This window comes from Sprattus sprattus (genome assembly GCF_963457725.1).
Source record: "Sprattus sprattus genome assembly, chromosome: 7".
Taxonomy (NCBI): domain Eukaryota; kingdom Metazoa; phylum Chordata; class Actinopteri; order Clupeiformes; family Clupeidae; genus Sprattus; species Sprattus sprattus.
The window spans coordinates 13,730,129-13,748,272 of record NC_137926.1 but is presented as its reverse complement, the minus strand read 5'-3'; the positions used below and the strand labels follow the sequence as shown (position 1 = coordinate 13,748,272).

Sequence of the window (18,144 nt, the reverse complement as noted above, 5' to 3'; positions counted from 1 at the left end):
TTATGTCGAAGTCACCATGACGAAACTCTTCCAGATAACGTGGTCCAACGTATTTTAACGTTACCTCCTTGAAGACTGATACGAGTCCGTGTAAAATATCCGAAAGATGTTGTTGTAAGATCCAAAGACAAGCTCCTGTGCTTGAGTCAAGTTAACTTCACGATAAGAGGCTAACTGTTAGCGAGAAGCTTCGTTAACAAGTGTTGGCCAACGACAACCCCAGCAAATGGCTACGGTGTAGTTCACCTTAAAGACCGTGGTATGAGAAAAAGTGAAATCTGCTGCCAAAAAGACAGCCGATAACATAAACACGTCAAAACACGTCTTAAACGTTGAGAAAACGTCAAGATTTTTTTTGACGAAGACGGTGTAATGTTTACGAAATTACTTTGAATGAAAAACCACTCCTCCTTCTCTTCCAAGCATGGTCCTGTACCTTCCCGCGACCGTTGGTCAAATGATCAAGCGTTCGACCAATGAGAGCTCGACTTGGGAGTTTGAAAGACGGGCGGTGTTAAATCGCAAACGTCCTATTTCCGTCCTCAGAATCCTACGTCAATTTGGCGCGAACTACTTCAACATGTAGAAGACAGGTAAACTTTTGCTCGTTCTTGTTGAAACTAAACACTAGATTGGAAACTTAGTTTAAATAATACAAATAGCTATATGGCAAGTTGTTGCCCTAGCACAACGATGCCATGCAGACTCATTAAGAGATAATGACATTTCGCAGCTTGTAAATCAGTTTATATGTTGATGATGGGGAGAAAGGGGAGGAGATTTCGACCTCGCATTTACTTTGATATGTAAAACTTCGGGAGAAACAACACATTTGGTAATTGCAGCCTAGAATCGATCGCTAGACCTGAAATAGTTGACGAACTGCAGGGCCTGCTCTTCTGGGATTCGAGTTTCGGAGCTCTACTCTTTTGCGGCGCTTTAGAATTTCTGGAAAAATAATGTCTTCAAAGTAAAGTGTAAAAATAAATGGGATAGAAATCCAAATTTATTAGACACGTAAATTAAAATGTTTTAAAGTCTGAAAAAAATTGAAGGGTATATCTACTACAGGACAAAGTAGATTTTTTTTAATTAGTTGACCAAAGTCCATACATTCAACAGCAGTATTGAATAAATCTGTACAGCAGAAAACTCCAGTTTTAAAACATATGTACACTGCTCACACAAAAATATCTTAATCTTCAAATATGATCATTATTATAATCATGGTTCTGGGGCTAATGATTTTTAATTAGGTCATCCCAGACTCCAGTTCATCGTCTCTAATGGCATGTCTCTGGATGTCTTAATCATCAAGTCCAGGCGTCTCCCCTTGCTGTATTCTTGATGCAATTCGTATGGCTTCTTCCAGTGAGGGCTGATCACTAAGCTGTTTAATACAAAAAGAAGAGAGAAAAAAACATCAGACTTAAAATTTAAAAAAAACCTCTAAAATGGCATTGCCTCTGGCCTTCATTACTAGTTTAACTAATGATTAGAGAGAAAAAACAATGGATAAGACCTCCATATGACTTGATTTAATGGCTTGTAAAAAACCTAATATAAGCCAGGCCTTTGTGGAGAGACCCCTGATGTGCTCCTTTGTTTTGCTGACAAGGTGTTTGCTGTGACCTAATCAGCTAGTGAGGTTCTGAGTGGATTTACAGTCATTAATCAAAGGAAGAACAGTCTGGGGCTTGTTCTCATTTAGCACAACACTCAGGTCACATGAGGTGGATCACATGAAGTAGACAACACCAGGTGATCATTTTCCTCTTAACCAATCTAGCACTTTAATTTACACTAACAGCAAATTACCAAAGGACACAAACAGAGCTATGCCCCCGCTGTACCCCCAGTATAGCTACTGGTGCAATATTTGATGTTAGTATTTCTTGCCAGTTATTTACTGGTTTAATTGGTGTTGAGCTGGCTATATGTAGTTGTTAAGATAAAAAAGGTAAAAACAAATAAATAACAAACCGTGAAAGCCTCACCCTTATGTAACCAAATAAATGTATTGTAAAAGCTGATGTCTGCTGCCTTTCTGTGTATGTTAAACAAACAGCTAACAAGGATGATTAAGATCTGCCCTTTAAACAATGGCAATATAACAATGGCGTACACCCCACGTTGATGTTAGAAGCTGACAAGCAGAATATCTAGAGTGACATATTAGATAAAAGATAATAACAATACATTTTAATATAACACATTTAAAAATGCATTTTGGACAGATTGGGTCTTTTATATGGTTTAGAGTGCTTATGTAAATCAGAAAAAAATATCATTGGTTAAAAAAAAAAGAAAAAAAATTCTTGATATACCATGCAGCCTGAATTTCACATTACCACAGATATCCTGTGCCTCCAAACTCCCAGCCCATGAATACCATCAGCTATTATCAACTGTTTACAGAGCAGACTCAGGGTGCTGTACCTGCACAGCGATGTGTGTGCCATTGGAGGTGGCCAGCAGCGTCACAGGGTGTGCGTTGCCCCCCACCTGATGCTCCTGCTCCTGCATCAACACCCCTTCCTCCGTCTGGAACGCAGACAGGTCCTGAGAGACTATGGCCACCTGCACCACACACAGAGAAGGACTGTGATTAAACATTGACAATACAACAATTACCACATTTGTGTGGATCTATGCTTCTGGGCATGCTTAATATGCCAGTGCAATCCCCCCAAACAGTAATATATTTCATGTTAAAAGGTTGACACTTGAGCTCCAGCATCCCATACCTGTCCCTCAGTGCCATCTGCTGACACCATGGTAACAGAATGTGTCCCTCCAGACAGCATTGCCTCATGAGCCGGGATGGTTATGGTCGTCCCCTCTTGTGTTACCATGGTTATTGTGCCGCCCATGGCTTGCATGTCGGCCTGAGAAAGACTGACCTAAGAAAGCAAAGAAAACAAAACACAAAACTACACGTTACTATCTGACAGTCAAATTATACGTAATAATATTCATTCACAACCTTGATAAAGCACATACACAAATACAAAAAAGTTACACAAATCTACACAAAGGGTTTAGCAAAGCCCCAGTTGGTAACAGCAAAGCCAAGCTTATAAGTAAGATTCCTCAAGAGTAATGCAAGCCTAGTATGCATTACTATCAAAGTTCTTGAGTAGTACACTTTACAACTGTCTTAATGCAATACATTTCATCCCATTGTTACCACACATAATGCACACATTATTACACATAATTTTATGTGCATTATTTAAATTATCTTCATAGTATATAACATGTCTGTGTATAATCCATAAATGGTCCTTGCTTGTGAGCCACACATGGCTGGAGCCAATTCCCTGTATGTGTCAATGTACTTGGCCAATAAAGCTGACTGTGATTACAATGAGTCATAGTCACCTAATGTACTGTTCATCATGGTATGTGTCATACTAGGGGGAGGTGTTGTGATCTCTATCGCTGTGCAGCTGTGTTGTGCCTGTGAGATTGTTTGTTTGGGAATGTGAATTACAATGAGTCATAAGGTGGAGTGAAGGATTCCTCACCTGTTGCGTCCCATCATGCGTGATGAGGGCCACATGATGCTGGTCTATGATCTCAGCTGTTCCCGTTATAACCTGCTCAGATCCGGAGTCGTCCTCTACCACTGTGGGTGTGAAGGTGATGCTGGGGTCATCCATGGCTTCTAAACACAGCAAAACCAAAAAAGTGTCAGTTGACTTGTAGGCAGAGAAATGGAATTTAAATCATGGGCCTAAGATCATTTGTATTAAATACAGCTCCTAAGAATGTTGCAAAATGTTCCACTGAATTGATTGGGCTATCCCAAGTAATTTTTTTTTATACTGATCGCTGCAAAAAATGTAATGACCATTGGCAACTGGTTTTGACTTTCTAATTCGCATCTTTCATATCATTCTGCAAGAAGTCCGTTCACGTTTCGCAACGGAAATCCAGTGTAACTTGAAGTCAGCAAGTAATACATTGCTACGCAACACCTTAACCTTTAAAGTTCTATTTGCGTTAGGAACTATATTTTTTCTCAGCAGAAGCCACGAAACAGCAAAAAAATCACATAAAGAGGTGATTTGGAGGTATGTCTGTTACTGTTTTGGCAAATAACCATATAATAACCACTCCGCATCAGGGTCCTGTCCATCCTGTCTAGCATCTAGGTACTGTTTTGGTTAACGCCAACCTGCCTCTGGGGTAGTATCACTGGCTACATGACAGAGTTAACATTACAACCAAAGAGATATAATTTTTCTGCGTGTCAAACCTGTGGGTTGCTCGAAGTAGGCCTCCTGCTCCTCCTCGATGGGCTCTGTGTCGTTGTGTGCGGTGCGTTTGTGCATAGCCAGTGTGGAGATCTGCTTGTAGGTCTTCCCACAGTGGTTGCAGTTGTAGGGTTTGCATGGAGTGTGGACTACATGGTGTTTGTACAGGCTGGAGTACTCGGTGAAGCGCTTATCACAACCAGGCACTGTGCATACATATGGCTTCTCTCCTGTGCCGACGCAAGAGAAAAATATAAGTCCATGCTTAGTTCAATAATTTAGGGATGAAAAGATGCTCAAGAATCTAAAAGCTTCCCAAAGACTCAAACAATTCAAGTTAGTAGAGTGCTCATTTTCTGTTAAAAACTGAGCAGCTCCAGCAGTCTCGACATTTTACCAAACTACTTTTTATAGACTTGACAGCCTATTGTGTCCACTAATGTTTGCAATATACAAGTGGTCAAAAAGAAAAAGTGCATACCTGTGTGGATCCTCATGTGATTTTTGTAGTTTGTGGCACTGGCGAAGGCCCTTCCGCAGCTGGGCTCTGAGCAGTAGTAAGGCCTCTCCCCCGTGTGTGTGCGGATGTGCACCTTGCGAATGTTGGAAGTGGTGAAAGAGCGGCCGCAGCCTTCGAACGGGCATTTGAACGGCTTCTCCCCTATGAAAGCAGGATGACACTTTTAGTCAGCATGACTTAATTTGCCTGCACTCTAAACACATCAAGATCACTTAAAAAATACGGAAGAAAGACACTATACGATGGTTGGACGTTTTACCCTTTTTTTCATCAACTTGTGTGATTTTGCATACAAAGATTGGTTTAGGTCTTCATATCTCACATTTTCATTGCGACTATTGTTATTCCCACTGCATTATTTTTAAACAGAACTCCACACAGGGAGTAAACAAGCTTGAATACAAATAAATACGCCTTAACATGTTCTGGCACTTGTCTGAACAGTTGTCACTGATAGGCTACCGAGTGACAAGGGAATTATGTGACGTGGTACCTGTATGCGTCCGTGTGTGCTTTTGCAGGTCTCCTGACGTTTTGAAGGACTTATGACAGTTGGTCTCCTGGCAGCGGTATGGCTTTTCGCCTGTGTGCGTTCTGATGTGGCTTTTGAGTCCATACCCTAGAAACACGACACAGTAAGCAGATGTGACACACAAACAATGTCACCTAGGAAATTGGACACAATGCTTACTAAAAAAAACAAACATCAAGACATCCAGCTTACCTGTTGCAAATTTCTTCCCACATCCCATATGTTCGCACAAATACGGTTTATCCCCAGTGTGTGATCGTTCATGTACCTGTGACACACACACACACAGTTCTCAACATGAAATAAAAGCAGCATAACGTTTTCAGACAGATGAATTCTTGTGTCAAGAGTGCCCATCTCCAAATAAGAACACTAAGATGGGCTTTGCTGGGACTCTCACCTTGAGGTGGTGTGCTGTGGTGTAGAGTTTGCCACAGCCATCGTGGTCACAGCGGAACGTCTTCTCACCAACATGCTGCACCCTGGTGGCTCTTCCATCCTGGCCCTGCAGCACGATCTAAGAAACAGCAGGTGACCATTAACATTAAGCTCAGAGCAGTTGAACAAGTCAATACGCCTAAATATGGTAAAGAGAGTGCACTGACAAAAGTCTTAGCATCCAAATATCTGCATGTTCTCTTTCAGTCTCTTGGTGCAACACAGCTGTATGGGGTATCACCGCCTTGCGTGTCTGGCTCAAGACACCTCTATTCATGCCTAAAGGGCAGATAATGCGTGGTGATGTAGGGAGGCCAGATCACCAACGTCTCCTCAGCTCTTTTCAACTCGCTGTGCACCGCCTGCTTACTGTTTGCCAACATCCTTTTTCTGCATGGCACTGTTTTTGCAAAGGCTTTTAAGTGTGGCAGTGTGGCATGTCTTCAACTAGCAACTGTTTAGCTAAGCCAACGGTTGTCTAGCATGAGCTAGCTGCCCTTATTGACCACAACTCAACCAGGTGTTAGAACCGGCCCTCAGGGTTGTGTTTTTTTCTCTCCATGGGAAAGACAGCCACAACGCCTGCCTTGTTTTTCTGGGAACTGTCCACACACAAAGTTGGTTGGCACAATCAAGCCATTGAGAACAACCCCAGCTTTTTTGAATCCAGCAGCAGTGAGAATTAGAGCCAGCGCCTTCAAATCTCCAGTCTCAGCAACATGTGATGCTTGTGGCAGGCAAAAACAAGGATATTTTTCACCTAGGTATAGACAAATCATGGCCTGTCGGTCAAGGAACCGGACTGATTATCGGGAGCCCAGTGTGCGTCTCCAGCTACTGACAGGACACTGAGAGAGTTAATTCCTTTTTTGCTCTCTCGGCCATGCAGCTCAGAAGCTGGTTGTGGAGTGGCACACCCTCCCTCCAGCCCAGTGACCCACCTAGTCCGCCGGATTCGTCCTTCGTCTGCCAGCGTTTCCCGATTTTGTGACGGAATAAGCTGCCTTATTGCACCTCGTCTTATTGCACCTCGCCTTATTGCACCTCGTGCCTGTTAATACACAGTTCCAGGATCACAACAGAGCAGAGGAGTCGAGGCTGTTGCACCCTCCACCTATGGAGCCATCCCTCGCCTTACATGACCCTCTCTCAAAACCAGGGGATTGCGGTCCCAGCCCCACTTCATAACTGGAGAAAACTCATCGTACACAGGCTACCAGGGCTCGGGCTGTCATCAGTTACTCTCCTGCACACCTTTAAAGCCATGTGCTTGACAGCATGCTTTCAGCAGGGAGCCCCAGTACTGCCCTCCTCAAGGATAATATACTTTCTGTGTTGTACCTCGTACCCTCGACAATTTCAGTTGTTACTGTCGCTATATGAATTATTAAAAATTAAAGAATAATTGAAAATGAAAAAGATGATCAGAATAAATAACTCTAAATGTAGCTGTATATCATGATTGTTATACTTTGATGGAAAATAGCAGTAGCAACACCAAAGCTGAATAGGGAATTGGGGGTATGAGTAAGAACCAAAAGGTAAGGGGTACAATACCTGCATGTGTACTCCATTATCCTCATCTCTACCCAGCAGCCCTGTGCCACAGTCGGAGCTCTCTACCTGTAATATAGATAAACAAACACACAAAACACAGTTTGAATACAGACTGAGACGTACAGGATATTTAACCACCACTACAAATTACAATGTGAAAAGGGGAGGTGCAAACACTATCCCACTGTTGGTATCTGTACAAGCATGCTTCTACCATGTTGCCAATGACTACCATGTTGCCAATAACTACCATGTTGACAACAAAAAAAAACACCCGACACAATGTATCTCTCCACCACGCTATGTACCCTATGAGGAATATGGAGGGGACCCTATAGAAGGCACCTTGGCAGAATACTGTTCCAGAACGCTGATGGTCTCAGAATTGATAGCGCCCTCTGCCTGCAAGTCTGCCACAGTGCCATCAGCTTGGATGGCCAGGATGGTGTTGGACTGAGGCATGTGTACAGTGTGCTGAATATAGGCCGTGGTACCGTCCTCCAGTTGGACTGCCTGCAACCCGCTCTGCTCATACGTCTCTAAATACACACGAACAAGTACAACATTGGTCCAATAGTTTTTTTTTTTTTTAAAGTGAATAATTTTTACAAAGAAGGTGTACAGTCAAAAGGCACACATCTTTTAATGTGTACAACTATAATTTTTCTAAGTAGTCATAAGTACTAATTCATGAATATGTGACTAAAGAGATCAAAACAAAGGGAAATAATGGAGTTGAGGCAAATATCAGAGTATTCTGACCGCACATAACACATGTTTACCTTTGGGTGTATGGATGTAGGCTGTTGTGCCATCCTCAAGCTGTACCGCCTGACCATCCTCTAATCGCAAGCCCTCTCCACCTTCAAATGTATAGCATTCTTTTAAAACAATTTGAGTCACTCATTAAAAAGAAACACACACACAGAACAGTCCAACACCTATGATTCTTTTCATCAGGATTATTATATTTTATGGACTATACAAGGGCACAAAATCTACTATTTACAAGTGCAAACAGTTTATTGTGTAAATACCGTAAGTATCCTTTGAATCTAATGCATTGAAGATGCTTTGTTGTATGTTTTAAAAAGTAAACTAAAAGGTATCAGTACTTAAATGGTACTTTTTTCAACATACTGACATTGGGCTTAATGCATTGATGAAGTATAATTAGTTCAATCTAACATCGACTTTATATCACCAAAGATGTATTTAAATATACTTGTTGCTAGTTGCAGACCCACCATTTATTCTATAATTAGTTAAAAGATGTACTTAAGTATATTTAAGTGAATCTTGATAACTAGTAGTCCAGTGCACTTCGTTGTATTTAAGAATATTTTTCATGAGTCTACTACATGTACATGATTAGTACTTTTAGTACATTAAATCATGAGTGAATGGAAGTAAACTCAGTTTACTTAAATTAAGTATACTTCAGTGTACTTTTTTACCTGAGAAAAAAGGACCAATCAAGATCTCTCAGATGGCACAAAATACAAAACCAATATCTACCTATATGTTGACAAACAAGTGTTTCTCTCCTCACATGTACATGACATTGCCAACTTTCTCACAGTCAGAGAGCACAGAGTTTATACAGGCAAAACAAGCATAAAGGCCACCGGTACCTGATTTAGGCATGGATAAGTGATGAACATACGCAGCTGAGCCATCCTCAAGCTGAATCACTTGCCCTTCCATAAACTTGGAGTCCGAGAGAACTAAGTGAGAAAGAGAGAGATGGTACTCAGCCTGCGCCCATGGCAACAAAACAAATCCATGCGGTGTTGTATACTATACATCACAATCGAGTACCTACCTTTCGGGTTGTGCTGTATGTACGCTGTGGACCCATCAACCAGAGTCACTGCTTGCAGGCTTACTGTGTCCATGTTCTCAATGTGATCCCCATCTGTAACACAGGATGGCATGTTTTTATGCCGACTCCACAAAGTGCCCCTCAACCAAAGAAAATTACGCACCACAATGCACTACCACAACTGTATAGTCTTTTTCTGTCACTTTATGTTATGTTAGACACTTCAATACTGGAGTTAATGTTGACAAAATTCCAACTTTTATAAAAAATCTGCATTTTATAGGTAGAAAATGACTCAACACACCATCTTCTGTTTATTATCATCCTTAACCTTGCAAGACTGGTGCTGATGTATAGTCAACCGTTTGGGACTTCTTTACGTCATGTTATTCATAGACTCTCAGTCTAGTAAACGCTCAGCCCTTCCTTAGCCCGTTCTCTGCATTATTTTCAAAATGATGCAGTTGGGAGTTAGGCTTAGAGCTGGGGGTGAACTTACAATTTAAAAGGTTACTATTGGCATTAACAGGTTGTCGTAGTCTTCAAGGCCTTACCTGCCACTGTGACGGCCTCTGTTAGACAGAGGGTCACCTGCTGGGAATCCCCATCTACAGTTTGGAACTCCATGGCCTGAGAATCCCTGTTCACTTGGGCCAAGAGCATCATCTGTCTGTCACAAATACATAAAGTAAATATACACCAAAGTGTTTTTCAGAGCTACAGTGAAAAAATTACAATTTGGAATATAGAAAACATAATTTAGACTGCTAGTTAAATGACTGTCTTGAGACATTTCTTTGCAGCATCTTAAAACTGGCAAACGTGAATTGCTTACTTTAATTTGCAAAAAAGTGACAACTTCTAAATGGGTTTCAGATTATTCTTTGAACCATAGCATATCACAAACTCTTGATTTATATATAGTAAATGTCTTAAATGTTGATTGATCAGGACTTTCACTAGGTTGAATATCAATATGACCTAGGCTATAAAGAGAACACACACTTAGTCTAAGGTCTGACTGCGACAAAGAATGCTTAAAGAACCAGATATTTGTATCCATCATCTCGTGAATGGTTATATCAATGGGCCCTGGTGTAACAGTAATCATGACGGTGCATTTAACTCTCACTAAGAGAGGAAAATCAAATTAAATCAAGTAATTCATGCACTTGAATGTGTGCGGGTTTTATTTGCCTGCTGTCATAAAATCGTATCATATCTTACACATTTCCTATTGACTGGGAAGTTGGCATTACTGACAGCACGATTAACACATAACCTAGCTTTATAATAGCCAGCTACAAACCTCGCCAGTTTCCAGTTTATTCATTAACATACTACAGAATAACGCTAACTAACGTAAAGACGCTTCAAAGTCTTTGGCTTCAGGTACATCATATGTAATGACAAGACGAGCGCTTTTGTTACAGAAGCAAATAAGCAATGCCTAGCTTTATGTAATCTTACTTTCCCAGAGAGCTCCTTAGCTTGACAGGCTAACTGCCAAATGTGGTACAATTGGCGCAAAGTTAGCAGCTAGCCAACTCGTTAGCCTCGAAACACAAGCCTTGAGCGTGGCTTTTACGCGGAAATTGGCAACAGCTTATTTAGGCTAAAAACTTGACATCGCTGCAAACGATACCACTGACTCAGATCATTTCGCACAGATTGAAAACTCTGCAGTAGGTACATGTGAAAATGCAATATTACATGGGCTATCATGAGCTAACATGAATTCAACGATATTGAAGTAGAACAACGCACAACGCAACGTTGTTATATGTTGCAAGCAACATGAACGGTGCGTCCAATAGCCAATAATAAATAAAACATTTAACATCGCATCATTTAAGCTTAGTTTTATTTGTAAACAGTCCCTTAAAGTGTCCAATGTCATTTCCCACAGTGAGATTTCTTGCTAGGAGATGGCTGAGGAAATAAGGCACACTGGGTAAAAACACATTTATATACTAACCTCCGAAATTTTCCAACAATCCCTTCGTTCGACCACCATGCATCAGGGCAGGAAACGTTCGCTGTTGATTTGTACCCTGGAACATGTATGAAAATGTCCTCCCTTCACAACACGAGTTCTAGTTCTTCAAAGTCGATATTTGATTGGCTTCACGAGCCCTTGCCACATCTGTGGTGTGTTGTGATTTGTCCATTGGTATGTCAATTCAAAGAGGAACCCAGTCATTCTGATTCAGGGGCACCGCTCAGGCGCCATTCTGGTCTTCGAGCTGTTCTGTCCGACGATTTAAACTATAGTTAAACATTATGGAAGGCCAATTGGTTATTCTTCATGGTTTCGAATGCCCATCTGAATTACAGTCTCAATCCAGTAATTAAATCGTCGTCGTATAACTGCAGGGCAATGTTTAGTTGGAAAGACAAACAACAAAAGTTGCCCATGCTTCTGGGAAGTGCTGGTCAGCCATTTTGTGAGGCAGTTCATGAAATGTGGAGCTAGGTCGTATGGGCAATGCAGTATTCAGAGAACCATCTCATGGAGGACCGTAATTGAAGAAGGCTTAATGCTGCATAACTTCTTTAAACTGGGTCCGCTGTATTCACTGTCCATTTTCTATACTGTAGGCTAGGGCAACAATATTTGATTTTAGGACGCAATTTTGCAATATAGTGCACACGCAGCGGAGAAAATTGTAAGGTTCACTGACTTTATTTTGTCATACTGGGAAAGGACTGGTGTAGTGATTCACGCCCATTCTAGATTTCAGCTATGTCTGTATGTAGGCCTGAGTTTTAGTTTTCGTCAGATTGATTTTATGATAAGCTGTTGAGTTGTCAGTAGAGTCAAGCACATGTGAATTCATAAGTAGGCACATGATTTTGGTTTTGACATTGAAAAAGCTGTAGCCTCCAAATAGACTGGAAGTCAAATGTGCACCACTAGCTGTTTGGACATTTTTGGTGTCCTTATATAGTGTAACTTTATTTAATTGCATTATTTTAAACTCCTTTAGCAGTGTCAGACCCAGTTCTCAGTGATCTTTTGAATGTAGTTCAAGTGCGCTAGCAGGTTTGTTGTGGAGGATCCAGAAGTGAGGGGGGAACCATTTGGGGAGGAGTTAAGACCGCACACGATGTTAGGCAAGGTATAAACACAAAGGGACTTTCCGTACTGAAAAAACATATATGTTAAGCTTGATAGACTTTTCATTTGATAAGTACAATAGGAACTAGAAATATTTCTGAAAAAAAAACAGTAACAACTGGCACTTGATTTAATTCAGAGCGCTTACACTTCTTGGTTCTTATTACTATTCGCGCCATTTCGCAGCACACTGGAACAATGAAAGTCTGTTTTGAAACAGTTTTTTCGCAATGATACATGGGAAATGTAGTTATAAATTTCACCAATTACAAAGAAAGGACAATGGTTTCACTTCCTTTCCCAAAATGCACCATTTTTAAAATGCTGCCATCGAATGTTCTCATTGGTTACTTTAATGTCTGAATGAACGTTTGAATACCATATATGGCGTTCTTGACCTACGTGAGCGCTACTATTATGTTAATGATATTATAATTTCCAGCTGTATTCAGTAGTAGTTGTAAGGCATGCGCGGTGCATCGTAAGAAAATAGAGACGATTAAAAGTTCTTTCTTTGGTAAGTTTTGTGTTTATCTTTTTATCACAACCTGAGCTTGAAGAAATTGTCAGAGAACGTGTGTTGTAGTGTTCAGAAGGTATGTCGTTGGACAACATGCTAGTTTGAAAACCGAAAGCATGTCGGCAAGGTGGCAAATGTGCACAACAATGGAAGAACGTGGAGATCGTGGCGCCGTTGTTGTAATACATTTGCAGAAGCTAACTTTTTATGTTATGTGGAGGAAAGTTTTGACAACATCCATTACAGTGTTTGTCAGTCATTGATAACCGTTTTAAATTGTCATGTTAGGTCTTTGTTTGAAAAGTTGCTACCGCTTGTAACCTTACACTGGGAATGCATCTCCCCGCTTTTTTTGTTAGCAGACAATCTGAAGACAGCCTCTTTAGGTTGACGCGCTTCACGGCTGGATTCCAAACCGAATTCCATAGTTAGCTATTCGCCGGCTAACGTTTTTACGCTATTTCTGTAGTCCAAACAATCAGCTACGTTATTAATTTCCGAATGTATTATTACTTGTTTCACTGTTAGTTACATGTTTTCATTTCCCAGTTGAAAACGTCAACTTTGGGCGCTAGCTCCCTTAGCTAATCTTGTATTTGAATGTGGTAAGCTGCGTTTTTTTTTTTTTAATGTCTTAAGTTTCTGTAGCCATAAAAAGTGTCGAGAGGTTGTCTTTTTAGATTTATATTATGATTTTCAATTTATTTCGATAATTTCACTCTTACGATTTGAAAAACCATAAGCATGTTGGCGGGGTAATTTACACTTAATAACGTATGATAACTGTCAACTCTGTACTATTGTGTAAGATTATAGCCCAAAAGCAAAGATTTATCCGGCGGCAGCCAATTTCTCATCAGAGCAGACAGATTGATCAGCTGTCAAACAATTTTATTTCTAAGTAGTCCTTGCTCCTTTAACGTACAGATCCTATGTGTGACTGATGGTAAATGCGTTACTTCCTTGCAGCTTTTGTGATCATTCAAAAAGACCTCTAAGATGTTCGGGTTTTACAAGACCAAGATATATCGCAGCAATGAGGGCTGTTGCATTTGCAAAACAAAGTCATCCAGCTCAAGATTCACTGACAGTAGCAGATATGAGGAGACGTTCCGACTCTGCTTTGGGTAAGAATAATAACGAAAGCTTTGAAAACTGACATTTAATTCTGTAAAGGCCTGTTAAAGGATTTATAAAACGTGATTATTTTTGGTAGATTATCTGAAGACCGTGTGGGAGATATCTGCAATGCCTGTGTCCTGTTGGTAAAAAGATGGAAAAAGCTGCCTCATGGATCAAAGAAGAACTGGAAGCATGTAAGCTTGAATGCATTTTATACCTTGAAATCACATTCAAACACTAACATAATTGCAACACAGACTATATTTACTTTACGTGTGTCTTTAATTTGCAGGTTGTGGATGCAAGAGCAGGACCTGGATACAAGCCACCCAAGCCCAAGAAGATAAAGAGTGCCGAGGGAAAAGCTAAAGCCAGACTGAACAGGCTTCATCAGCTTGGCAGACAGAGTGAGTAACTGACCTGCTACTAATAAACTGTGTGTAATGGGCGGAAAGATATATATATATATATATATATATATATATATACGTCTGTGAAATGTGACGCAGCAGGCTTTGTAACAGATTTTGGAGACATGTAGGTGGTCCAGGAGCAGTTAATATCCAGGGTTCCTCATCACGTTTGTTTTTGTTTGCCCCTCAGACTCTGATGCTCACAGCACATGCAGCACCTCGCCGTCTCAGTCACCGAGTTACAGCAACCACTCAGATGACGGGTCAGATGTGGAGTCCAAGCGCAGACGCGCTACTCCTTCGGTGTTCTCTTTTCTGGACCTTTCATATTGGAAAAGGTAATGGAAGTCTACCTCTTTCTGTCTCTATTCCATTTTTGAGGCCAGTGACTTAGCTCGTTGTCTGTTAGGAGCAGAGAAATTTCAGTTGTTTTTTGTTTTTCCTTCCTCTCTTGCAGGCAGAAAGTGTGCTGTGGTATCGTATACAAGGGCCGTTTTGGTGAGGTCATGATTGACCCGCGCCTCTTCAAGCCCTGCTGCCGCTCCAAGCAGCAGAAAACGTTTGCACCAGAGCTGGAGGATGGTGTCGCTGAGGCATTCTTGCCAGTCGGGGACGTAGCAGACGTACCAGCCTCTACACTTGTGGAGGGTCAGACGGAGACCCGGTGATCAACTTTGCGTTGTTTCCCTCTGTGCCTCGAGTTTTGTCTCCAGTGGAAGACTTCACCTTCTTGTGAGGCACACTTTATTTTGTTGAATTTAATGCCTTTAGTTTCAGTTGTATTGGTCGTATTGTTTTTGTAATAAATGTCATATTTTTTGATTTAATAATTTTTCTTAAGAAAACAAAAAAAAAAAACATAAAAACAGTTGGGCATTAGCAACTATTTATAGGAATAGTTTTCCTGATATACCTACAAAAGGGAATTATCTATTTCATTTGGACTATAAAGAGTCTTTATACTGTACTTAATGTAAGCCAGATAATTGGTTGTCTTCTTTAGATTTTGTCTTTGTGTGTGTGTGTGTTAAAGCACAGAACAAAGCACATTTTCCTCATGAAATTTATAGACTGTAACCTGATTTTCCTGCGCAGCTATAGGGGATATACTTTCAAGGGATTTGTTTATTTTTATACATTGGAAAATGACAGGTCTCAGTGAGGTTTTGAAAACCGTCGCTTTAGTGTGGGTAATTTAACAAAAAAAAAGCGGTTGTATCATATATATATATATATGATGTCAAAAGCATATGCAGCATGTAGAAATAAAAATACAATCATGCTCCACCCATGCGTTATAGGGCATGTTGTGAAAAGATCTATGTGGTATTGCAGGATTGTGTAGTGAGGGGCTATTTTTTTAAGACAGCATTTTGACTCTACTGACGATGTTTTCTGTTCTTCTGGAGTTTCAGTTTGACTTTTTTTTTCTTCTTTTATGTTATTTATCATGCTTTTTAAATGATGTATGAGATCACTGACCAAATGACATCACCAACTCTTAAATATTTTTTTTTTTTACATATGAATAATGATTTGCTGACATTAATTTATCATTTGTGTGTAGAAGCTCAGGTGGTCCTTGTGAGCTCAAGGTATAAATGGTTTAAATACAAAACATGTAAAGCTCAACAAAGACTTCATGACACTGCCTTCAACTCAGACCCACAGTTAGACCTCTGCACTCTATTCCTCAGGACTTTGTTATTTATGCAGACCTGTTGAATGTGTGAATAATCTGTTGTCTTGTCACAGTTACTGCAAATGTAGATGTAGCTGTGGTCCATTGGAGACCCAAGGAGCTGGATATTGCTCCGCCAGAATAAAGATGTACTCACCATAACACTAAAAGTCCTCTCGTCAGTGTTTGTAAAGACGTTTGGATTGTTTTTCCAGAACAAATAAAATGACAAATGATGGCTTGTGTTAATGCACATCCCACCTACATAGTTGAAAAGTTCAGAATCAGGTGTCCATCAAACATTTGCAGGTCTTACATAAAGAGTAGCCTAGTTTAGTAGGTCCAGTACCACATTTTCAGTACACCAAATTTGTTCTCCGTTGTTGAATCCTCACGTGTAATTTATTTTATTTATTTTCAAACCTTTTTGTACATACCTGATGCTGTTCATTACCTCTTCCTATAGTGCACTTTTGTGGATCTTTAAATGACCAATGTCCAAGCAGATACTATTTTTTATACCTTACCTACACCTTTGTATTTTAATAAACAGAAGTATTTGCATCTCACGTCTTTGTTTTCTTACTGCGTGATTATCTATCTTTGAAGTGTACACTACATATAACATTTTCAGTGAGTCATAACACTACATCTACCTATGTTTACCACCAACCATCATTCCACCTACATTGGTATACCTAGTCTACTGGTTTGTGGGAACCTCTGGTGACTGAAGGAAAATATCCCCTTTTTTTTAAGTTCGTTTTCTTTTTGTCATTTATTATAACAATGATGCTATTATAAGATGCATAGATACTATTTCCTTGATGACGGTGGAAAAATAGAGCCCACCCAGATGAACAGGAGACTTGCGTGCCCTGCCCTTGACTTCGTCACTTAAAAGACAAGTACTGCCATGAGTTTGAGATTTGAGTGATATTTCTAAAAATGTAGGGTTATGTTTAATAGAGTCTGACTTATGAAAACTATATTCTAACCTTAGCCAAAGTTAGTATTTTACTAGCATGTATGAAGTCTTGTGTCACAGCTTTCACGAGGGCGGGAATCCAAACAGATGTCGTCATCGTGTGCTCACATAGCCTACTACAGCATCAGATTCCCATCGTGGCCTCAGACAGCTAGCTAGACAGCCTTGAACTTCTGAGTGCAGCAGCAACATTTGAACCGAGATCAGAGAAGCAGCCGCTCTTCGTCAGCAACGGCGGATTAAACAGACAATCCAGTTTCTTCACAAAGACTCCGCCGACCTGCTGCCCTTAGACGGGCTAAACAAATTGGGAACCTCAAAAGAATGGGTAAGGTCTGCCAGTAGGCTACAGAATATTTGTCATAAAGGTATTCTTATTATTAGGCTACAATGGCTACTTTAAATACGATTAGATGACCAAACAGCCTATCTTAATTAGATTAGATTAGATGTATACTATGCGCATAGGCGTAGGCCTACATATGAATGTAAATTCAGTTATTTTGCGACATAGCCTGCTCTACAGCATAGTTGGGATTGATTATTCCGCGGCATGTAAACTAACCCAGCAGCGCGCCAGATGAATTCAATAAATGTTGAGTTGTGCTTACCTAACCGTCTTTCAGCAGGACTCATTTTTATCGGCATGTGTCTCGCCTTGCATGAAAGTACGTTATTTGATCTAGGAGACCCGGTTGCACCCTAGGTACCAACAGTAGCAGACGCTTTCCTGGGGTGTCGTTTTTCCCCTTGAGAATCCCCATCTTTAGTGCTTCAGCAATGTTGAGGTGTTGCCATATGTAACTGGCAAATCACCCAGAAATAGTCCTGATTAAAGAATTAAGTGCTTCCTATAGACCTGATTAGACTAGATATTCTGGGAGGAAGGGAGGCCAGACAGCAATAGAGAGAGGTGGTAAGAAGAGATGTCATCACCTGGATTTTCGAAAGACCTCAGACTAGAACATTCATCAGTTGTCTAACCGTGTTGATCTCTGTTGCCCCAGTAACTGAGAATGATAATGAGTAGTAGGCTACAACCAAACAAGTCGCCCTTTTATGTTCAAAATGTTCTTTTAATACAGCAACCACACAACATTCTCCAAAGACGTCTTCTGGAGGTAAATTTGTCACACGGCAAAATCAACAACAACCATGGGGTAAA

The 18,144-nt window shown here is 40.5% G+C and overlaps 2 protein-coding genes across 3 annotated transcripts; one reads left to right on the top strand and one right to left on the bottom strand.

Moving 5' to 3' along the window:
* Window positions 1-978: 978 nt before the first annotated feature.
* On the bottom strand, window positions 979-11,574 carry znf143b (zinc finger protein 143b). 2 transcript variants are annotated; one of them, XM_080841565.1, is made up of 16 exons: window positions 11,113-11,574; window positions 9,689-9,804; window positions 9,135-9,227; window positions 8,944-9,036; window positions 8,092-8,190; window positions 7,655-7,848; window positions 7,310-7,375; window positions 5,715-5,831; window positions 5,507-5,582; window positions 5,276-5,401; window positions 4,744-4,923; window positions 4,265-4,492; window positions 3,531-3,670; window positions 2,748-2,903; window positions 2,440-2,580; window positions 979-1,390 (listed from the first exon to the last, which is right to left on the bottom strand). In XM_080841565.1, exons 2-16 carry the CDS (start codon window positions 9,798-9,800, stop codon window positions 1,307-1,309), a joined length of 1,905 nt encoding a protein of 634 aa, XP_080697691.1. In that variant the 5' UTR covers window positions 9,801-9,804; window positions 11,113-11,574; the 3' UTR covers window positions 979-1,306. The 2 variants fall into 2 exon arrangements, with proteins under 2 accessions (XP_080697691.1, XP_080697692.1); XM_080841566.1 differs by having other exon boundaries at window positions 8,092-8,172.
* Window positions 11,575-12,717: 1,143 nt separating this feature from the next.
* Window positions 12,718-14,978, top strand: sinhcafl (SIN3-HDAC complex associated factor, like; the record flags this gene model as incomplete). Its single annotated transcript, XM_080842065.1, has 6 exons — window positions 12,718-12,772; window positions 13,745-13,902; window positions 13,992-14,091; window positions 14,190-14,304; window positions 14,501-14,648; window positions 14,768-14,978. The coding sequence occupies exons 2-6, from the start codon at window positions 13,775-13,777 to the stop codon at window positions 14,976-14,978; spliced, it is 702 nt and encodes a 233-aa protein (XP_080698191.1). The 5' UTR covers window positions 12,718-12,772; window positions 13,745-13,774.
* Window positions 14,979-18,144: the final 3,166 nt, after the last annotated feature.

Excerpts from the sequence above, each read along its gene's own strand:
- znf143b (XM_080841565.1), bottom strand. The coding sequence starts at position 9,800 with ATGATGCTCTTGGCCCAAGTGAACAGGGATTCTCAGGCCATGGAGTTC. Across the intron at positions 5,583-5,714 it reads CCACAGCACACCACCTCAAG|GTACATGAACGATCACACAC; the intron begins GTGAGAGTCCCA and ends TGTGTGTCACAG. Across the intron at positions 4,924-5,275 it reads GCACACACGGACGCATACAG|GGGAGAAGCCGTTCAAATGC; the intron begins GTACCACGTCAC and ends CTGCTTTCATAG.